Raw genomic sequence first — 23,895 nt, 5'->3', positions numbered from 1 at the left:
TGGCATCTCAGCAGGTCTCCTCAGAACCGCCCCAGCGGTGCGCCTCCTCAAGGGCTGGGGACCCCACTCACCAGCCAGTGGCTCCACGTGCAGCTGGGGCTCCTGCGAGTACACGTCGTACTGCACAATAGGGTAGATGTGAGGGAGGACGAACCACACGGAGCCCACCGAGGCGCACAGCTGCCTGAGTGTATACGTTCCAGGTTCCTTGGCCTAGAGTCAAAGAATCAGGCATTTGAAACCACGTCACCCAGTTTTGTAGTTAGGAGCTTCCTGCGGTTGCGCGGTGCAGCAGTCTCTCTGAACTCCAGAAAGGCCTGTACTTCTTTCCCTCTTGTACCCCCTGCTCTTGTGCCTAAACCTCTAAGCTTGGGCTCTTCAAAAGGCCCTCAGAATCTCTCAATTTGTGATTTTCTGAGTAACTGATGCTTAAATTTAACTTTAATAAGGTATTTTCAACTTAATAAACTGTATTTGTGACATTGTAGAGATATTCAGCACGAGATTTAAGCCCTGCTCTAGACTAAAAAATGTGACAAATAGCTGTACTTTCCACAGGCCAAATCCTGTTGAGTTAGTGGAACTTACAGGATATCCTGTGTCAGAGAAAACTTTATGTTAGAGTGGGTGAGCAACACCAGTTTTGACACCCAGCCAGCCACAAAAGGAAAATAAGTTTGAGTGGGAAAGTGTACCACCTTCTTTGAAACCTCATTTTAACAAATGAGGGTGTATATTTTCATACACAGGGGGAAAAGCTAACTGAATCCAATAATCCAATGAGTTAAAAAGCTAACTTAATCTAAGAACAAATATCTACGTTAAGAACTTCACTCAGAATTTATCAAATGTCAGAAAATTGTATAAATACGAAAGAAAACATCAGTGTATTTTTGTATAAGGATAGAGACAAAAACAGGGTTAGGAGAACAAAGGACTCTACTCAATTCACACCACACTCCAGACAGCTCTTGTAAGCTCCATGGCCGTTCTTTACAAACTTGAAAGTCAAGTTCCCACCCTGAACGCATACCTGAGTCCTGAATGTTATCTGGTTGGCCCCTGGTTCCAGGGTCACGTGGCTGCACCTCAGCACGTGGGCACCCTCCTCCAGAGCCACCCCTGAGGGCATCTCTAGAGAGGAGTTGCTCTCCTGCCTTCTCAGGAGCATGTGGACATTTCTGCATATAATCCCGGTCGTGTTCAAGGAGTTATCAGATGGGCTTCTCTCAAACATTTCATACAACTCCAGCGCGGGCAAACTGTTTTGGGATACAGGGAAAGGTGCGGTCTCGGGTGGAAAGTTAATGATCCCATTGGACGTCTTGTGCTTGGTAAGCCACTCCGCAGTCTTCCGGTAGCTGTTTTTCTCAATGCTGAAGTGGACATTGACCACAATCTGCTCCACGTGAACAGGCACAGGCATCTGGCTGTACATGGTTATCTCAACGCACAAAACGCCGCCCACGTGGACCACGGCATTGGAGGGATCAAAATGGAGATCTCGCAGTTGTGCAAAGGAATGCATGGGTAGCACTATCTTATGACCTGTAAATAGACATTATCATAACTGACTCCCCAAGTCACACTTCCTGACAGTAAGCAGCAGCAGGCCTTGGACACAGTAAGATCACCGAGAGCAGACTGAAGCAAGAAGCAGTGATGTGCACAACAGCTGAGCCCAGCCTCTTGCCATCTTCACACCCCCCAAAAGCTATTGTATCAAAAGCAAAATATTAGCAAATACCTACATAATGCCTAGAAATCATAAAATGTACAGAAATTAACCTTCTCAAGTCTGCTTTGACAAACCTAAGAGAAATACAGGTCAATTACCTCTCAATTTCAAACTACAGTTTGTAAATAGTCCAATTTCTAGAGCTATTTCCAAAGGATTCCAATATTTTCTCACCTACTTAAAAACATGCTCAGTGAAGATGCCCAAGTGCCCTGCTGTGATGTGGAAACAAACCCCAGGTGTCTGCCAGTCTACGAAGTCAGCCGATTAAGTAGGACCCCTCTGTGCCCCCAGGCCCAGGACGGCAGCAACCAGCCAGGTCTACAGTTGCTGCTGGAGTGAGAGCCTAATGCTCTCTCTGGGCCCTTCTCTCTCTGACCAAACTGTAAGTACCTTGGTTTTGTCTAGAAAATACACAAGGCTGCAGAACTGACCAGTTAATTATTTATTAAATATTCATCAACTAAAGGACTTGCCAAGACCGATGCCATAGATCATGAGAAAACAGTAAACAATTGTGGAATATTTTATTCATATAGAGATACCAAGGAACGTTGGCAGGAAAATCACAAGTCAAATAATCTCAAATACAAAGCAGCAGATGTGGTCATGGCTCTACCAACAATCAGTTTGGGCAAATTAAAGACTCTACAAAGCCAAACTAATGTCATGATGCTCCTGAGAAACCCATCCAGATGGACCTTTTGTTTTCCCCCTTTCTTTGAGACAGGGTCTCCCTCTGTCGCCCAGGCTACAGTATAGTGGCACCATCTTGGCTCACTACAGCCCAGTCCTCCTGGGCTCAAGCGATCCTCCCACCTCAGCCTCCTGGGTAGCTGGGACTCCAGGTGCCCGCCACCACACCTGGCTAATTTTTTGTAGAGTCAGGGTTTTGCCATGTTGCCCAGGCTGGTCTCAAACTCCTGACCTCGAGTGATCTGCCTGCCCAGGCCTCCCAAAGTGCTGGGATTACAGGTGTGAGCCACCACACCGGGCCCCAGATGCCTATAAGTGAATACACCCCAGCAGTCAATAACCACATCAACCTGACCTGAAACTTCTAGGAAAACTGGTTTTCAAATAGTTAGACATGGCTATGACTGAAATGTGTTCTCCGACTTGCATGTGGTAAAGCGCTAACCCCCAACCTGATGGTATTTGGAACCAGGCTTTGGGACGTGCCTGGGGTTAGATGAGATTGTGAGGGTGGGGCACACATGATGAGATTACTGTCCTTTAAGAAGAGTCAGCAGACAGCTTGCTCTCTCTTCTTTCCCACCATGTGAGGACAAGGCGAGGAGGCAGCTGTCTCCAAGCAGGGAAGGGAGCCCTCACCAGAAACTGACCCTGGGGCACCCTGATAGCAGACTTCCAGCCTCCGGAACTGTGAGAAAATAAATCCCTGTTGTTTATATTAGCCCGAATAGAGTAACACAGTAACTACCTTAAATAAGCACACTAGACAAACTAAGGCGAGGAGCTCAGTTTCACAATAAATCTAATCTTACCACACAGCATGATCTACAAGTATATTTGCCAAAACAATGAATTTGACTCTAACTTCCATTTAGATGCTCCTATGAGGAAACACTGAGATAAATTCCAGAAGGCAGGCCAGCCTGTAGGACAACTGGCTTGGAGGATTCAGCAATGAAAGGACATGAAGCACTGACACAGGCCACAACACAGATGAGCCTCGAAAACATTATGGTCAGTCAAGAACCCAGCCACAAAACAGCACACACTGGACCATGTGTCAAAGTTGTCAGAATCAAAAGGGAGTCACTTGTGCTAAAAAACAACAACAACTACAACAAAACCTTGACTAACAGAGCCAGAGAAGGCCATGAAGGGAGGACTCTCATGCATGCATGCCTGATAACAAAAAATGTTACGAAAGAATCTGCAAACACCACAGCCTGGCAGAAAGGCCGCTGCAACCTTATACGAAACACTCTTCCACCAAGGTATCTGCTCAGCAACTGCTGTCCAACCCTGACTGGCACCACCCCGTTGATCCTTGTAGCCGAGAATCACCACCCCAAACCAGTGATGTAATCCTCATTTTCCCTTTAAAACCCCTTTCCTGAATATGCACATAGTTTACTATGGCCTGTGTTTCGCACTGCAATGCCCTATTTCCAAATAAATATTATTTTGTAGAGAGACTCCCTGTGTGTATTATTTAGGCTGACAGATTCTACAGGTTGAGTATCCCTTATCCAAAATGATTGGGACCAGAAGCATTCTAGATTTCTGATTGTTTTGGATTTGGCAATATTTGTATGACATGCTGTTGAGCTGCCCTAATCTAAAAATCCAAAATGTTCCAATAAGCATTTCCGTTGAGAGTCATATTGGTCCTCAAAAAGTTTTGAATTTTAAAACATTTCGGAATTCCAGATTAGGGACACTCAACCTATATTTGTATGAAACATCCAGAATCGGAATCTAGAGGGACAGAGAGTAGATTCGTGGCTGCAGGAAGGGGGTGGCGGGGTTAAGTATGGCATTTCTTTTTAGGGTGATAAATATGTTTTAAAATTGACTGTGGTGGCCAGGCACGGTGGCTCACACCTGTAATTCCAGCACTTTGGGAGACCGAGGTGTGTAGATTCCTTGAGCTCAGGAGTTAAAGACCAGCCTGGGTGATATGGCAAAACCCTGTCTCTACTAAAAACACAAAAATTAGCCAGGCATGGTGGTGTGCTCCTGTAGTCCAAGCTACACGGGAGGTGGAGGTGGGAGGGGCAATTGAGCCCAAAAAGCAGAGGTTGCAGTGGGCTACAATCATGCCACTGCACTCCAACCTAGGTGACAGAGAAGAAAAAAAATAGCTGGGTGTGGTGGCCCACACCTGTGGTCCCTGCCACTCAGGAAGCCAAAGTAAGAGGATCTCTTGACTCCAGAAGGTTGAGGCTACAGTGAGCTGGGATCGCGCCACTGCACTCCAGCCCAGGCAACAGAGCAAGATAGTCAAAAAAAAAAAAAAAAAAAAAAAATAATATTGACTGTGGTAACAGTTGCACACATTTCTGAAACAGACTAAAAGCCATTGAATTATAAACTTCAAATGAGTGAATTACATGGTTTGTGAATATCACAATAATGCTGTTATATTAAAAAAAAGAAAAAAAGAAAAAAAGAAAAAAAAAGCACTGTCTTAAAAAATGAAGAAAAAGGCCAGGCACGGTGGCTCACACCTGTAATCCCAGCCCTTTGGGAGGCCGAGATGGGTGGATCACCTGAGGTCAGGAGTTTGAGACCAGCCTGGCCAACAGAGCAAAACACTGTCTCTACTAAAAATACAAAAAATTTGCAGGGCATGGTGGCGGGCGCCCGTAACCCCAGCTACTTGGGAGGCTGAGGCAGGAGAATTGCTTGAACCCGGGAGATGGAGGTTGTGGTGAGCTGAGATCACAGCATTGCATTCCAGCCTGGACAACAGAGCGAGACCCAAAAGAAGAAGGAAGAAGGAAGAAGGAGGAGGAAGAAGAAGAAGAAGAAGAAGAAGGAAGAAGGAAGAAGGAAGGAAGAAAGGAGAAGAAGGAGAAGGAAAAGAAGGAGAAGGAGAAGAAGGAGAAGGAGAAGAAGGAGGAGAAGGAGAAGGAGAAGAAGAAGGAAGAAGGAAGAAGAAGGAAGAAAAGGAAGAAGAAGAAGAAAAGAAGAAGAAAGAAGAAAGAAGAAGAAAGAAGGAAGAAGAAGAAGAAGAAAAAAGGAAGGAGGAGGAGGGGGAGGAGGAGGAGGAGGAGGAAGAGAAGAAGAAAAGATGGGAAGAACTTTTTTGGGAAGAACTTTTTTTAAATTAAAAGAGAACTGAGATCTAACAACCAGATGTAATATGTGATATCCTGTTGGACTCTATTAAAAATGATTTATAAAATATTTTAAGACAATTAGGGAAATGTGAATATGGCCTACTTAGTAGATGATATTAGAACCTTATTAATTCTTTGGGTGTGGTTAAGAGACTGTCCTTATTTTTAGAAGATCCAATGTGGTCTAGAGTTTGACTTTAAGCAAAAATAAAAAAAAGGCAAGTGAAAGACATAGATACATGTTAGCTACACAGCAAAATGTTGGCAATTGTTTACTATAAGTGGTTGGTATATCTTGTATTCTTTTTACTTCTGTAATATTTGAAAATATTCCTAGTAAAGTTGTAGGAACTGGTCTTACCTGGGCTGTCTGGCGGCTGGCTGGCAAAGTCAAGTATCTGCTGGCAGAAGTGCTTGCGCTCCTCTGCAGTGAGGAGGTGGTCACTGGCTAAAAGGCTGCTGGTCTGCAGGTAGCTGGAGTGGAGAGGTAAGGAGCGTGGAGAGGTTCACACTGAGGAGTGCGGGGCAAAGCGGATGCAAAGTCTCCTACGGCCTTCATAGAGGCTTCAAAAGCCAAAGGGCTTTTTTTTTTTTTTTTTTTTTTAGTTACTAGGACTCAAAATTAGATTATAAAAAATCGACTAGACATTTCATTCATTTTCTATACAATACATATGTATAAGTTAGGACTTTTCTCTCCTTAATAATAGGTGTGAATGAAACATTGATTGCGGGCAATGTTGCTGTATAAATAGAAAATAATTTTCCTGCTTCATGAAAACATTAAAGGATACTTTTCAATTTGTCCAAGGTGCTTTTGACATTCGGCCAGCTGCTTCCTTGTGTGTGTGATGGGGAGTGCCCAGCCCTCAGCCAGGTAATTTTTCAGTGCTCCTTGAAGATAGATTTCTGCCTTTTGTGGAGCCTTTTTCCTCCTTGCAAAGTCAACAAACAGTAGCTTTCATTACAGCTAGGGATAATCAACACATTGAGACCCCATCTCTCCCGCTTTGGCCTCCATCCTCCAGACCCCATGCCAGGACAGACTCAACATCTCTAGATAGCCCTTTTCTACCCACCCCGCTCCATGAGAAAGAACACCTACTCAGGACGACATAATTAGACTCCCAGGCAAAGATCTGAGAAATAAGCGTGTGGTGATAAGAGCACAACACATTGTCGGTCTGGCTTTATACACACGTCGAGGAACTTGCATAGCTGAATCTCAGGATAAGAAAGTGAGCCTATCATTCATGATCTCAAGCTGACAGGCAAGAGGGCCAAGGCTAAGAGAAGGTGAAGGAAGGGCTTGTCCACAAGTACACTGCTAGTCAGCAATGAAGCCAGGAAGTCCAAGTATGGGTCTACACTACCTACTAAAGGCACAGAAACACAGAAGCAGCCTACAGGGCGCAAGCGGAAGGCAGCACAGAGCCACTTGGAAACTCAGGCAAAGAGCACTCCACAGGCTCCGGCTTCCAGAGAACGCTGGAGAATTAAAATAGCAGCCCCCAAAGCAAAGTTTAAAGCACAATTTTTTTTTAAAGATGGGGTCTTGCTCTGTCACTCAGGCTGGAACACAGTGGCATGATCAGAGCTCACTGCAGTCTCAAACTCCTCAGCTCAAGTGATCCTCCCGCCTCAGCCTCCTCCACTGTAACTGGGACTACTGGTGTGTGCGACCTTGCCTGCCTTTAAAATGCAAATTAATAAGGGCTTGTCAAAGCCTCAGGAGCAACAAGGATCCCCTCCCCTTTCCCAAGAAGCCTCTTTGCTTCATTAAGGAGCACCTTCCTCTTTAGATACACTACATGGAAATTCAAGAGAGCTATATTCTAGCTGTGACTCTGCTGTTAATTAGTGGGTAATTGGCTAAGCTGCTCCAACCACATCTAGAAAACCAGAAAGTTCACTTAGCTGATCTAAGAATCCCTTTCTAGCCAATTCACATCAGTTCAAATCAATTCTCATTTCTTGCTTCACCTAATGAAATTACTTGAGTACAGATTTCAAGATCTCATTTCAATCACACTTTTTTTTTTTTTTTAAGAAAATGAAAACAAGTATCTTTTTCCTTACAGCTTGTATCTCCTTTGAGTACTTTGAAATGGTAACCACATGACCCACTGGGGTTTCTTCTCTTTGATAGTCTGATTTTATGAAGCACACTAGAAATACACTAAATTTTGAGTTTTTCTGGAATCAAACTTCAAAGCTGGAGCTGGAATGGAAATGCTGTAGTATTTGTACACACCTTCTTCCAGTCATCCCTAGATCATCCCTCTTTCACAAACCTGACACATGCGGTAGCTTTACATCAATGGCCTTGAGGTTTTTCAGTCCTCTTAATACTTGATAAAACTAGAGAAATGCTATATAACAAAATATGTAAGAATCTATATGCCAATTTACTCACCATTATACTGTCTTATAATTCTTTAATTAAACTTAGTTACAAAAATGTATATATTTAATTAAATAAAAGAACCTCAAAGACCAGTAACAGTTATTAAGAGTAACAAGCAGAAAAGCTCTCCATCTGGTTTTCAGAAGAAACTGAAAAACAAAATTATGAGGACTGGGTAAGAGAATCTACACTTTTCAATCTACAAATTTATGTACACTTTACACTAACTCCATATATAACAAATCTTCTCATGTTATTTGTATGTTTAGAATTCAAAGAAAAGTACAAAATCAATTACATGTAAAACTCTGCCAGATCTTTTCCAACAAACTTAGCAGATCGAATCCTCCCAATGCTTGTATACATTTCAATGGTGGCATGGGACAAATCCTGTGGGGAAGTAAAAACACAATTATGTACTTGAACTTTTAAAGATGGACAAATACTACATTTATTCACCTAAAGCTTACACAAAAGACATTGTTGGGTTTTTGTTTTGAGACAGAGTCTTGCTCCATCGCCCAGGCTGGAGCACAGCGGCAAGATCTCAGCTCACTGCATAGGTTTAAGTGATTCTTGTGCCTCAGCCTCCCAAGTAGCTGGTACTACAGGCGCCACCTCGCCCAGCTAATTTTTTGTATCTTTAGCAGAGATGGGATTTCACCATGTTGGCTAGGCTGGTCTCAAACTCTTGACCTCAAGTGATCCACCTGCCTCAGCCTCCCAAAGTGTTGAATTATAGGCGTGGGCCACCATGCCCAGCCCGCAGAAGACACTGTTAATAATGTAACATTATTTTTTCCTTTGCATCTATTTTTGTGAATTTTTCTGTAATATATAATCAAAATTGGTAACCTGTGTATAAATTATGAAGCATAATAATAAAAGAAATCCACAAACTCATCCAAAACATCTAACTTTTCCAAGGACTTTCCGCACGTGGGTGACATGCTGGGTATTTTTCATAGCTGTGTGTATAAGAGGTACAGCCATTACGGGCAGACCAAACGCTCAAGTTGCCAATGACCCAGGGATGACGCTGACCCGCCACACTTCTGCCTACACCGTTTTTTAAAGTTTTGCTAATTTAAGTCTTTCAAAATCAAATACAATAAGCTCTGCCCAAGTCCAAATTACTCCTTTTTACAAAGAAAAGTATTCAGTATCCTCTCATAATTTCTATGTGAGCAAACCCAATTTGAACAAAACTGTAAATATTCAAAGATGATTCATGCCTAACATGGTGCCATGGGTACTAATACACAGTCGATGAACAAAACTATTCCACGCTTTGTCCACAACTCCCCAGGTACCAAAGAAACTAAACAAGCCAACAAGAAGGGGCCCCCAATACCAGCTCCTTCCCAACTCCACAGGCCAGGCAGCAAAGCCTTCTCGAGACAGGCATTCATGGAACAGACATTGAACACTGTTAATACTTACTAAGTAGTGTTTTTCAAAAGCTTCCACTGATGATAATGCTTCTTTCAGTTTCTTATAAGGACTCTGAGCTGTGTTGGCTTAAAGAGAAAGAAACGAGAGTCCCTCTTCATCTTCATCATGTCCAGTCACATGACTTTACATTCACCTTCACATACTGCAGGTAGATGACCTCATCTGACTCTTGTGAAATTATAAACCGGCCAATGCCAACGGAAACTACATGATTATGTACATTCTCTTTCAATTCACATATTCATAAAATAGTCAAAACACTTTGTGTCATGCTTTTCTCTGATCTTTAGAACTAGACTTTTTTAGAAACATATATTACAAATACTCCAATGAATTAAATTACTTCCGAAGTGATCTGAAATGGTCTCAAGTTGAAACAGTGAAATATAAATACTATGTATTTTTTCCCTTAAACATTTATTCAATTTACTAAGAATGCTTTCAGCTCATCAGATATTCTTTAGCAACAGTCTTGCTAAATAATACTCATCATATATTCCTACGTAAAACAATGAGTAATCCTCCTTTCAAAGAGTCTTATTATCCAGGAGAATTTTTTTTTTTTTTTAGACGGAGTTTTGCTCTTGTTGCCCAGGCTGGAGTGCAATGGAGCAATCTTTGTTCATCACAACCTCCACCTCCCAGGTTCAAGCGATTCTCCTGCCTCAGCCTCCCAAGTAGCTGGGATTACAGGCAGGCGCCACCACGCCTGGCTCATTTCGTATTTTTAGTAGAGACGGGGTTTCTCCATGTTGGTCAGATTGGTCTCGAATTCCTGACCTCAGGTGATCCACCCACCTCGGCCTCCCAAAGTGCTAGGATTACAGGTGGGAGCCACTGTGCCCAGCCAATTTATTTTAAAAAATTTGCTGGGAGGCCAGGGCAGGAGGATCACTTTAGGCCAGGAGTTTGAGACCAGCCTGGGCAATACAGCGAGACTCCATCTCTACACAAAATTAAAAATTAGCCAAGTGTGGTAGCACACACCTGTAGTCCCAGCTACTTGGGAGGTTGAGGCAAGAGGATCCCTTGAGCCCAGGAGGTCGAGGCTGCAGTGAGCCAAGACTGTGCCACTACACTCCAGTCTGGGCAACACAGTGAGACTCTGTCTCTTAAAAAAAAAAAAAAATCGTCAGGTCGTATTGTTAGAAAAACAGATCATCTGTAATTCAGAGAGAGAGTGGTGCATTTGAACATGAGCTATAAAGTCCCTTAAGCCCAGGAGAAACTCAGCTACATTTCTGAAACTCCTTCCAATTTCTTCAACTATTTCTAATATTGCATTATGCTGTTAAAAGGTAAACTATCATGTGCTTTAATCCAGTCAGCTAATAATGGGTATAATTTTCCAAATGGTGAGTAATATGATTACTCTTAGAACTTGGGTTACATGTGCCAACTTGCAAAGGACATTTTCATTATTGTCCACCTCACCACTCACATAGGTACACACAAAAAAGTACCTGTTTCTGGTCGTTCAGCTCCCAAACCTGCCAAAAGGTCAACTGTCCTGTTGAGATCTTCTGAGTTAGGTCCTTTCTCTGACACAAGTCCACACAGATAGCCCAAGGACTTTAACTGTTAAGATAAATCCACAATTTCAATTAATTTGCCATAAGAGTCATCAGGGAATTCAAGAATTTAAATATAAAAATTCAAATCCAGCTAAATTCTAGAAGAAATTTAGCCTTCCTACCCAATGACTCAAATCTGGATACAAAAATACATCCTACACAACAGCTCCCAGTGAGGCTTAGAGGGTGGGAATCCTCCGCTTCTGTCCTTCACCTCCCTGAGTTCCCCAGGCTCCACCTGCACCTGCATAAGCCCAGCCCTGGCAGCCTACCTGCTGCACACACCAGCACAGCTCTGCCTGTTGAGGTGACACTTCAGCACCACCCTCGTGTCCCCTGACTCAGGGTACAGAGTCAATTTCACAGGAGCACAGCAAGTGCTTGCTGTCTGCTGACTACATCGACATGTGGTAGGGAACTATGACTTCTTTGGCTGCACCCAGACACCTTCTAGGGCCACTAAAGTGGATGCATTGTGATCTAAATGAGCAACACCTTTCCTCCAAACAGCAGACTTCCTCCGCCACCCAGGCATGGCTGCAGAGACAACGCGAGCATTCCACACTTGGGCAGGTAGGCACCTTTTCTGTGGCATAGCTCCACAGCCCCACAGTGTGGGCAATGTTTGAGTCGATCTGTGCCCGGTCACAGCAGCCTTCTATCCTCTGCAACACCTCCAGACAGCTCAGAAACACCCAGCAGTCCAGAGCACCAGGTGGGACAGAGACCTGTGGGGGTGTAAATGCGAACGTGTGAGGGGTGCTCCGGGAGAGCTCTAGCTTGAACAAACCCACATGCTCTAGCTTGAACGTGCAAAACCCTCCATCCTTCAAGCAGCCACCTCATCTAACAGTTCTGTGATATGTAGAGCTACAGGAGAGAGAAAGGGGCAGAGAACACTAATCACCTACATTCACATGGGAAGAGAAAAGCAGTGTGACCTACATTCAAATGTGTTATCAGGTTTTATGTATAACTTTCAATTATTGTATTTTTGAAAACCTTATTAAGAAAAAGCGTCTGCAGTTCCAGATCTGAAAAATATATATAGAAAAAGAATTTTTTTTAAAAAAGGAAAAACCTAGAAAAAGACCAAATATGATCATTTTCTCCAAGAGTGAGGATTGGCCACAGATCAGCGTCAAGAGGGGAGGGAAAACTAAGACCTCAAATGACTGCTTGGTCACATTTAAGAAAGATCACATTCAACAGCAGAAACTGAATACCAAGTAGAAATATCACATGAGGAATTACAGTTCACTCTTCAGGCGTGATAAAGACAGTATAGTTATGTTTGGGAAAAAGAGCTCCCTAGTGCTCCCTATACACTGCAGTATTTACAGGTGAAACCCAATGTCTGTATTTGAAAAACGTCCCAAGGCAAGTGAATGAAGATGCAGATGAAGTAGAGGCTGGCCAGGCACTGTGCCTACTGTAACTGTTCATGGGTTCTACACGGGCATTATGTTATCCTCTCTGCTTCTGTATTTACTTGAGCCTTTCCACTTAAAAAACAAAAGAAACACTATCAGAAAAGCAAAAGCGCCTGCTGTATTAAGATGCAGTTTTCCTCCACATTTTAGCACTTCTGAAATAGGAATGTTTCTCTTTATCAAGTGGCATCTTACACTTTCAAGTGGCAATGCTGACTTTTTCTCTGGTGGCACTAACTTCACCATGTGTCTTAGTTTTGGTGAAATGTGTTCACCTGTGCTCTTCAAATCACCAGTCAACAGGTGATGAGCTGCCAATGCTGGGGAAACTGACTCCCATAAGAACTCTTGCAAGGCACCCTGAGCACAAATAAAGGACCTGGAACCAACAAGGAAGAACCAAAGAGTGCCATCAAATGTTCCCATAAAAGCTAAAAAGCCCAACTTTTGAAAAATAAGATAAGCTACTTAAACCTTTTGGGGGAAAAAAATCAGTGTAGGACAAAAACTGCATAATTGGAAGCCACTTTCATAAAGCTGCACAACTCTCTCACCCAAACATACCACACTGAGAGAAGGCACAGAAAAGCGGGGCAGCAGGACGCAGCTCTGAGATCCTGGACAGAGCGTGTCCCTCCGATTGAGGAGCGTCCTCATCAGTCAAACCACAGCAGGCCTGGAGTGGGCTGACCGCACCTTGCAGGCCCACCTGGTTCCCAGGTGCCAGGAGATCTGGGATACTTTTCATCTCCCAAGACGCTACCACCATCAGTACCCACTGCGCAAAAGCTTCTGTAAACAGGCACCTCCCCTGGGCACACACAGAAAGACCTCCTAGGAGAGGCCGGGCGCGGTGGCTCACGCCTGTAATCCCAGCACTTTGGGAGGCCGAGGTGGGCAGATCACCTGAGGTCAGGAGTTTGAGACCAGCCTGACCAATATGATGAAACCCCATCTCTACTAAAAATACAAAAATTAGCCAGGTGTGGTGGCATGCACCTGTAATCCCAGCTACTCGAGAGGCTTAGACAGGAGAATCATTTGAACCCGGGAGGCGGAGGTTGTGGTGAGCCAAGATCATGCCATTGCACTCCAGCCTGGGCAACAATAGCGAAACTCAAAACAAACAAACAAACAAAAACCTCCTAGGAGACCACGAGAGACTCTTACAAAGCAGGAAGACGTACAGTGCTTTTAGTAAAGATGCATCCACAGAGAAGGGAGATAAAGCCCAGGAGCCACAGCAGGGGAGCCGCGGCAGAGGACACTAGATGCAGAAGCAAGAGCAGCCAGGGCACGAGGGCCGCTCCGCAACCAGGCGCTGAACTGAGTCAGCAGGGAACAGCAGCAGCCGAGAGCTGAGGAGCCACCTGACAGCACAGGTGCACCCCAGAAAGGCTCCCAAATGATACCACCAAAATGCCAACAGTGGCATTAATTACTGTGTGGCATGATTATAGAACAGTTCTTGGTATATTTTTTTCCTGCAAAGAGCAAGTCCCGCTTTGGTAAGCTTGAACGACAGTTATTAGAAAAGTAGCAGCATCAAGTATCAGCAGCTTTTCTGGGGTAAAAACAACAAAATCCAGTGGCAGCCATTGGCCACTGGCTGCTGAGACTTCACCTTCAACTTCCATCCTGGAGGAGGTGGGAGAAAGCAGGCAGGTCCTGCATACACCCACGCCAAGGAACAGGGGCCCGCTTTCACTGAATAACAGAAACCTGAAGGTGAGCTCGGCCACCCCTCCCTCTGGAACTCACACCTCCCACAGTGCAAAGCCTCCCCCGAGCCTGCTCTGGTCTCTGCTGTGAGTTCTCACTGGCTCCGTGCTCTAAGTGCCTTTATTTCCCAGGAGAATCACAGCTCCCTACATTTCCTATCACACATCATTTAAAATTTCAGTTTTTATGGAAAAAAAAGACATGCATGTGAATTTGGCATGTGATGTGGCACACACAACCCTTTCTGCAGTGCCGCCTTGCAGAGCCGCCTGCCTCGTATGTTACTACTTACCGTGTGTGTCTCTCAGCTCCCACCCAAACCCCAGGTAACACCCCAAAGGGGGCCGGGCACTCTGCTTCTTCTCTATACTTTGGAGGGCCTGACAGAGGTGGGCTCCGCAGCAGCGAGACCTTCCACAGTAAGACATCTAAGACTTCCAGACATGTTAACGAAACAAATTTATTTAACACCTAATTGCAGTGATACTTTTTCATTGCTTTGAAAAAACAAGTGGCAAAATGCATACAACAAGGTATGTGAAGGGCACAAACCCTAAATTTAGAGGTCGATGATTTTTACAAATGTAACCACCACCTAATCAAGAAATAAAATGATCCTAGAAGGTTCTCTCAAGTCCCTTTTCCCAGTCAAGACCCACCCCAAAGAGGCACTCCCTATCCTGACTTCGGCCACCATCAATTCCTTCTGGCTGATTTGTGAACTTCATATTATGAAATCACACAGCATGTCCTCCTTCGTACATGGGGCTTCTTTAATTCAACACAGTATCTTTAAGATTCAACCTTGCTGAGTCTGTCAGCCTGTTCTTTTACACTGCTGCTTATTAAACCTTTCTACAAGTTGGCCACAGTTTATTTATCCACTCCTATCAAGTGTCTGGGTTGTTTCCAGTGTTTGGCTACTATGGGTAAAGCTATTTGCAATGTTACCCCTGCCTCAACGGAGGGACGCCTTCTCAGGCTCCAAAGACGCCCCCAGCCCCAAGTGCGCCAGGCTACTCACAGCAGAACACAGGCAGCACCAGCACTCTTCTCCCACCAGCATCCCTGCAGCAGAGACGCAAGAGCTCGGGGGAAGGGGACAGAGTGCTGGAGCCACCCTGGCTTCTTTTACCCATTAGAGTGCAGCTTGAGAATAAAAAACAAGAGTCTCACAAACTCTGGAAAAGAACAATTGTTCTGCAGCCATGGCTTCATGGCTTTGAGTCATCCAAACAAATGTCAGCCCCTTGCTCCTAAACGGTGGCCGACACAGAAAATGGGCACTCAGCCAACACCATGAAGGCCATGCCCCTATGGTGGCATCTGCCACCCAGCATGCCACAGCACCCAACACAACAAAGACCAAGGCTCCGCTCCGCCCTGAGAGCCTGAGACTGAATGGCAGAGCGTGCAGCTTGGTCACCTCACTCTGGAACCGGGTGGTGGCCTCACCGTCTCCAGAAAACTCACATTTCCCTAATGGGCCATCAGATACTTCCTGGCCATTTGGATATCATCTTTTGTGAATAACAGACTTTTTAAACAAATTCTTAATTTATATTAATTTTCCTTAAAGCCCCTCCTCCTCTCCTGATTGCTGTATTAGCAATGGCAAGTGCCATTTTGCCACTTCCAAGTATAAAATTAAAGGCATTCATGTTCTTCTCTCTTTTGATACTCCTACCATTTGAGTGCAACCCCCCAAAAAATCACTTGGGCAATCATTGTAACAAACACATTATGGCCTTCAAGAAAGTATCTTCCCCGTTCTAATTTGGCAACAAAATATATACGTATCATACTTTTTTCTTACCAAAGGTGCAGGAAAACAGGCATCACTAGCATGACTGAAAATGGGGAGACCTTTCTGGAGGACAAATTGACAACATATAGTTTTAAAGACATGTCTATCTTCAACCTTCCAATTCTACTTGTATGAATTTACACGCAAAGATGTATGTATAAGGACACAAACTGCTGCAATTGCAAAGAATTTTGAAGAATTCAAATGTCCAAATAGGAGCAAGGAAATAACTGCAGTTCATCTATACATAAGAAGGCCATGGACAAAAAAAGGGAACCTCTTCCTGCTAGCAAAAGCAACGACATTTTCCTCGTATATTTGTCTGTTATTTTCCAAATTTACATAGAGAAAACATTCAACTTTTGTAAATGGAGGGAAAATTAGATTGTGCAAAGTAGGCACAATCTCCATTCTTAACACATTTTCCATCAAGGGAGTGCGCAAGGCTAGTAAGCGGCACCCACAGGGCAGAGGCCTCTATGTGGCCATCTTGCTCCCCTCCTCAGCCCCCGTCGCCCCTGGAGTGTGGATCAAGCCCTACTACAGAGCAGGGCTAGTTTCCATCACAGCTGGCCACTTCGTTGCCTCCTATTCTCTTTAAATAAATGAGGTACTTCAAATCAACTGGTAAAGCAACCAAGATGTTAGCAGAACATGTTTTATAAGCCACCCACTCGAAAGTGGGACAGTGGGATCTGCAGCTGACAGTGGTACACCTATCCTCTGGCCTCTGCTCAACTGTAGCCCTAAAACCTGACTCTCACCAAAAAATCCTAACAACTAGACTGGAGTAAAAACTACTGCACAAGAGAGAAAAACACAGCCGGGGCGGATCAGACCTGTAATCCCAGCACTTTGGGAGGGGAGCAGGGAAGATCACTTGAGCCCAGAAGTTCCAGACCAGCCTGGGCAACACAGTGAGACACTCATCTCTACCAAAAAATTCAAAAATTTAGAAAAAAGGAGAGAAAGAGAAACACTTCTGACGTGAAGTTACCAGCGAAGCCCTCTAAGTAAACAGTGTGAATCTCAGTGTTGATCAAACACGGGAGCAAAGTGTGCAAAGAGGATTGTGTGGGCTTCAACACAAGCAACAAGGGAGGCTGTCCTCTCTGGCCTGGGAAGCCGACAGGCACAGCACATGTAAGGAGGCGCAGCCAGCTGTGTGCATCAGAAGGAGATGAGGAAACAGGACGTGGGTTCTTAGAAGGAAAGAGACTGATAGACTGTGAGAAAGTCATCAGTGGGTGACATGTCCTTGCCTCAAATCCAGCATTCACCTTTGGCCACCTCCTCTCACTGGAGACGCAGAACTCAACAGTGAAAAGAGGTGCAATAGCGATGACTAAAAGCAATGGGCAGCTTCCACTCAAGGAAAGGCCAAGCGGACAACAACTTCATTCAGCAAAGCAAAGGGCTCGGAAAATACACCGCGGATAAGAGGCTCCTCACACAATACAAAGCCTTGAAAATACCTCAGTGACTTCCCAGCCCTGCGGACGAGCACCTAGAGGAGCCAACAGACCCCGTGTGGCTCCTGTGAACCCCGACGTTACAAGGAACTCCAGAGCCCACACCCTCTATTACTTACACATTTCTCCTTCCAGCCGCAAGGTAATAACAAAACTAACAGCCCTCTCCAATCAGCCTCCTGGGGTCGTCTCACTCAGAAGACATCATGTCTGAATCATTTGGACTTGATTACTTCAATTTTTCCCCCCCGCGGCTAGTAAGACAAAAATCTCAACATCACGTGAAATCCCTAGGCACACGTGAACAGAGAGCCCGGCTCTAGGAGTGAATGGTTCCCTCACGGCCCCGTCCCCAACCAGCGGTTAGGGCAACCCAGGCAGTCTCTAAATCCAGGTGATTACAGGCAGCCCAGAGGGTCATTTTGAGGCGGAAATGTTGCTTTTCCTCATTTGCTTCATTAGGTGAAGAAAAATCATTTGATAAAAATTCTTAAGTTTCTGAGTTTGTGACTTGGGCTAGGTACTAATGAGCTTAGCTCTGAAATAACTTCTCCTTTTGAAATTAACTAAAATATATTTCTCTTCATTAATTAAAGTTTAAATCTCTTAAAATTATTTCAAACCAAGCACACAAAAATAAGTTCCTATATTATGAAACACCATCCCCATCAATGGCTTATACTCTTCAGACCTAATCACTTCCAGACTCCGTTTTCTTGTTTACAAAACAGCATCAGAGACCACTCACTCAGGAGATCTTAACCAGGGGATGGGTGGCAGGGGTGTACACAAATCCTCAAGTCCTAAGTATTATTTTGTGTGTGTGTGAATTGTTCTGGGTAAAGAGGACCCTGAAACAAGAATCACCAGACTAGATACGGTCTCTACAGTCCTTTCATCTCACTAGAATGTCCATGGTTCTATGGACAGTAAGAGTTCAGTGCTTGGGTGAATTTATCTCTAAAGACAAATGTTTTACTAACTACATTCACACACCCAATAAGTGCACGCGCGCGCGCGCGCACACACACACACACACACACACACACACACACACACACACACACACACTTATTTATGACATATCTTCCATGAAGCTCCGTACTACTAATCAATGGGGCACAGCCTGCTGTGTGTCACTCACATTGCTACCTGCATGGCCATGTGCAAAACTATTTATCTGAAAAGACAAATAAAATAAATGTCTACATGACATAAATGTCTGAAATAAAATAAATGTCTACATGCAAAATCTAGCTCTGCGTGTCCCTCAGGTGAGTGACTCTTCCCCATGGAGACAGCTCACGCAGCAGCGCAGGCCGCAGTCAGCCAGTGAGCTTCACTGAGAAGCTCATCTAAGAGGCTTGCTCTGGACCGGCACAAACTTCAGCATGTTGAGAACAGAGTTCTATTTTTGAGCAATTAATCAACGTAAAAAGTAACTAAGCAAATAATATACTGAAAATTAAAGACATTCAGAAAAGAAAACCCTTTCTTAAGCACAAACAGTTCAATGCCTGGGATCTCAAGGTTCAGAGATTTCTGCTGGAACAATCAAGAAACGGGTAAATTGGGAAAACAGCCGACTCACTTCTAAGAGCTTCAGTTCCTGCACACAGTTGTGCAGCAGCTCTAGGGCGCGCTGGGCCACCTCCCACGGCCTCTGCAGGAAGAGCAGCAAGGTGCACTGGCGAGAGAACAGGTAACTGCGCAGATCTAACAGGGTGGCTTCTCGCCTCTGGATCGATTCCCGCTTCTCCATATCTATGGGCTTTCGGAGGATCAATCCGTTCCAGCTCTTCACTGGCTGGCAGAAAAAAGTCAGCCAGTTGGCACCATCTAAACAAACACACATCATGAAAGGTGCTGATTGCAGGTACTTCACCTTCCTGAGCTTCCTGCTCAGGCTGAGGATGGTGGGCAAACAGGCAGCTTCATAACCAGTTTTTCTGTGAACACTGCCCACCCGCTGTGGTCTAGTGATGCGCACCCATTCGGCTCCCAGCATTGACAGCCAAGCTGAGGGTAACGTGACCCAGGCAACAGGGCACGCCACCCTACCATGCCCAGAAAGTCACGGGCGGGAGCTGAACAGGTTGGGAAGTCACCCAGAGACAGACAGGCTACATGGTTAGGGAGCTCAGGCTCTGTCTCAGGCCAAGGGAGGGCTCTAGTCTTAGGCTGCAGAGGGGCTGGGCTTCCTTATCTTTACCTGTGGGCTGGAGTGCAGCCTGCTCTGACCATCCTGGTGTTTTTGGTCTTCCTTAGATTTACATATTCCTTCCTTATTTCCCTAACTCAACCACGTCACGTCCCTGAGTCAAGCTCCTAGAGGAAGGGACAGGGAGGACTTGGTAGCAGCACATAGAAGGAAAAAGAATTACTGCTTGTCGAAAATTTCAGCAAGGCTCCCAGAGGTTTACTTACATCCCTAAGACTCAAATATGATCTTAAAATAAGCATAACAATGTATAATAACAAGTCCATCAATCATTATTGAAAAAAATCTTTGAATCTATTTTTCTCACTTCAACAGAGAGGTGTCATAACCAGTTCATTCCTACGTGGCATCCTGGCATGGTTAAACCCTCCCTTCACTGATGCGAGCTTCTCCTCAGAGCCGGGGAGCACATAGTGGTGTGGTGTGGACCTGCCAGCCCAGCCCCTGCACCAGCATCCTCAGAGCTGCTGGAGCACACAGAGTGTGGTGCGAACCCGCCAGCCCGGCCCCTGCACCAGCATCCTCAGGGCTATTGAAGCACCCAGCAGTGTGCTGCAGCCCCGCCAGCCCAGCCCTGTACCAGCAGTTCCCCTGGCTAAGCTCCCCTCCCACAGGATTCTCACAGGGCACTCCCACATTTCAGTCAGGCCTCTGTGCCAGTGCCGCCCCCACAGAGAGGCCACTCCAGTACCCTATCTAAGCTCCAACGGCACATACCGCCCCATCTCTCACCTGAGCCCCTTTCTACAGCCCAAACTTACTACTATGGACGGCAAGTGATAGATTTACCTTTCTGTGCCTGTTTCCCCTTCATGTAAGCACCATAAAAAAAGGGATTCTGCTTTATTCCTCCCTGTATTTAGAACAGTGTCTGGCACATGGTGGTCCCTCAGTAAGTATTTGTTGAATGAAAGAACAAAAACGAACCATCTTATTCAGTGGCAAAATTTGGTCCAGGCTTACTTTTGGATTTTAAATTGCCCCAACTTTTAAAACTGAGAGAAAAAAACAAATAAATTAGGTGAAATATAAGAAATATGTAAGATATTTCAGCCTTGAAGGCCCCTTCTCACATGCACTGACATCCATTCAGGTGCCTGGTCCCTGAAGCCACCCAGCACCTATTCTGCTGCCAGGGACCATATGGTCTTTACCTTATACATGACATTATTTACTCAATGTTGTGTATATGGCATCACAGGCACATGGACCTGTGATTACCAGCCTGCCTGAGGCTAACAAATGCCCTCAGTTAGAATGTACAGGTTAAACACAGCTTTTACAAGCTCATATGATATGACCTCAAGGTTGTTAACCTGGTCATCTCATGGTAATTAAAAACTGTGATTGGCAGTTTTAGATTTCTCGATTAAAAACCTAAATAAACAGATTAAGTTCTAGGCATTCTCTCAAAGGAGTTCTCCATGAAAAGACTGAGAACTATTCTATTTGGTGCTCAGTGAAAATATTTTAATATTTTCAACTAATGTATGTACCAGTTATTGCCATTCCTTTATTAAATTCAAACATTTTTTGCTAAATAAATCTATTTTTTAAAAAATGTAAGATATTTAAAAAATACAGGCCAGGTGCGGTGGCTCACGCCTGCAATCCCAGCACTTTGGGAGGCCGAGGCGGGTGAATCACGAGGTCAAGAGATCGAGACCATCCTGGCCAACAAGGTGAAACCTGGTCTCTACTAAAAATTAAAAAATTGGCCAGGCTCAGTGGCTCAGGCCTGTAATCCCAGCACTTTGGGAGGCCGAGGCGGGCAGATCACGAGGTCAGGAGATTGAGACCATCCTGGCTAGAGGCGGGCAGATCACGAGGTCAGGAGATTGAGACCATCCTGGCTAACACAGTGAAACCCCGTCTCTACTAAAAATACAAAAAAAAATTAGCCGGGCTTGGTGGTGGGCACCTGTAGTCGCAGCTACTCGGGAGGCTGAAGCAGGAGAATGGCGTGAACCCGGGGGGCGGAGGTTGCAGTGAGCCGAGATGGCGCCGCTGCACTCCAGCCTGGGCTACAGAGCAAGACTCCGTCTCAAAAAATAAAATAAATTTAAAATTAAAATAAATAAATAAATTAGCTGGGCATGGTGGTGCGCGCCTGTAGTCCCAGCTACTTGGGAGGCTGAGGCAAGAGAATCACTTGAAATCAGGAGGAGGAGGCTGCAGTGAGCCAAGATCACACCACTGCACTCCAGCCTGGCAACGAAGTGAGACTCTGTCTCAAAAAAAAAAAGTGTGTGTGTGTGTTTGTGTGTGTATGTATGTATGTATGTATGTATAGGCTGGGCATGGTGGCTCACAACTATAATCCCAGCACTTTGGGAGGCCGAGGCAAGAGGATCACTTGAGGCCAGGAGTTCGAGGCCAGCCTGGCCAATATGGTGAAACCCCATTTCTACTAAAAATATAGAAATTAGCCAGGTATGGTGGCGTGTGCCTGTAATCCCAGCTACTCAGGAGGCTGAGGCACGAAAATCGCTTGAACCCGGGAGGCAGACGTTGCAGTGGGCCAAGATCACACCACTGCCCTCCAGCCTGGGGGACAGAGTGAGACACTGTCTCAAAAATAAATAATAAATAGATATATATGTATAATATGGACACATAAGGCCGGGCATGGTGGCTCACACCTGCAATCCCAGCACTTTGGGAGGCTGAGGCGGATCACGAGGTCAGGAGATTGAGACCATCCTGGCTAACACGGTGAAAACCCATCTCTACTAAAAATACAAAAAATTAGCCAGGTGTGGTGACAGGCGCCTGTAGTCCCAGTCCCACTGCTGAGGCAGGAGAATGGCGTGAACCCGGGAGGCGAAGCTTGCAGTGAGCCGAGACTGCGCCACTGCACTCCAGCCTGGGCAACAGTGCAAGACTCCATTTCAAAAAAAAAGGACACATAAAATATAAGAAATAGAGTTTTACCTCTTCTGTTTTTTTGTTTTTTTTTTACTTAGTAAACACTTTGCTTTGGTTCTGTGTCTATACTGGCATCTCAGGAGAGTGAGATATCCAGACCTGATCTTCAGAAGCACTATGAGCCAGTATCCATCGGCGCCACTGATGAGTTCCAGAGTGAGGACGGTGCTCACAGCCAGCACTGACCATCCCCACACTTCATCTCCCTCCAGGTTCTCCTGCTGACACTGGGGCTCCTCAAAATTACTCCTTCCTTCACACGTGGTGACAAGGGTTCTGAAAAAGAACACCTGGCAGAGACGCCCACTACAGCACTGCTTGTGCTGGCAAGAAGCATAAAAGAACCCAATGTCCAACACCAGGTACCAGAATCCAGCGAGGAATATCAATTGTAACAAAAACAACTCCAAACCCCACCTGTTAACCTGGAGGGATGCCCACCATGGGCTGTAAGAAAAAGGAGCGACAGAGAAACAGCTACATAACATGGTATCACTTTCATCAAAATAAGTACCAGCGAAAAACACTGAGGACAATAACCAATGTTTCTCTCTGTGTATGGTTTCACTGTGCTAATTCTGTAATTGTAAAAGAGCTTAAGATATCATTTAAAAGTGCAAAAGAAAGACGAACACCCAAGGGTATTATATAAGCTCACAGCAATGAGCACTCGAGCATTCCAAAGACAACCCCTGGATGGAAGGCAAAGGGACGTCCACTCTGATTCTAATGAGGGACAGAATTGAAGCATCACCAGCAGGCCACTGAGTTGTGGAAAGGACATTTTATACCTGGAAAACAGTTGTTTTTTTAATTACTTTTGTTACTTAAGATTCTTCTAAAAGTAAAAATGACTAATTCTTAATTCTCATTTCATTTCCTCTAGGAATCACGAGAATATACCTGATATAATGTGTATAAAGACAACAACAAAACATGCATACTCCTGAGGTAAATAAATGGCTGCTTCAAGATTATCTGTAGCTTTGGAGAAAGCCACACTAAGAAAAGCATGAGTTACTGAAGTGCCACTACTCACCCCCGGCCCCGAAGTTGACCACATACTGAGAGAAGAGGGCGTCCAGTTCGTCATACTGCACCAGGGCGTCCTCGAACTGCTGCAGCATCTCGAAAACAAAGGCAAGCTCCTCCTATTCACCCAAGATATGTTTTTTAAAAAAACAAAAACATAACGTATTGAAGAAACAGTATGTACCATTAAAGATGACAACAGAGAAAGGCACGCAGCACTGTGAATAATGTCTATGCTCCGCTAAGTAAACACCATGTGATGACCACATATGTCAACATTCACGCACG

General features: G+C 44.9%; 1 protein-coding gene across 8 annotated transcripts in view; it reads right to left on the bottom strand.

The window, feature by feature from the left end:
- The window catches only part of TRAPPC10 (trafficking protein particle complex subunit 10), a 96,018-nt gene that overhangs the window by 22,168 nt on the left and 49,955 nt on the right, over positions 1-23,895 (bottom strand). For 5 of the 8 annotated variants that reach the window (XM_063720825.1, XM_054542614.2, XM_063720826.1 and 2 more), the window contains 10 exons: positions 23,615-23,726; positions 19,018-19,265; positions 11,574-11,720; positions 10,882-10,996; positions 9,407-9,483; positions 8,262-8,353; positions 6,351-6,491; positions 5,918-6,030; positions 1,034-1,548; positions 72-213 (listed from right to left, as the gene is read on the bottom strand). In XM_063720825.1, the coding sequence (XP_063576895.1) occupies positions 72-213; positions 1,034-1,548; positions 5,918-6,030; positions 6,351-6,491; positions 8,262-8,353; positions 9,407-9,483; positions 10,882-10,996; positions 11,574-11,720; positions 19,018-19,265; positions 23,615-23,726 (1,702 nt within the window). The other 3 variants (XM_009234016.4, XM_054542615.2, XM_024239284.3) reach the window with 3 other exon arrangements.

Source organism: Pongo abelii, chromosome 22, assembly GCF_028885655.2.
Source record: "Pongo abelii isolate AG06213 chromosome 22, NHGRI_mPonAbe1-v2.0_pri, whole genome shotgun sequence".
In the NCBI taxonomy this organism is placed as follows: Eukaryota; Metazoa; Chordata; class Mammalia; order Primates; family Hominidae; genus Pongo; species Pongo abelii.
Note: the sequence above shows the minus strand (reverse complement) of the source record. Positions and strands in the feature narration are given on the sequence as shown.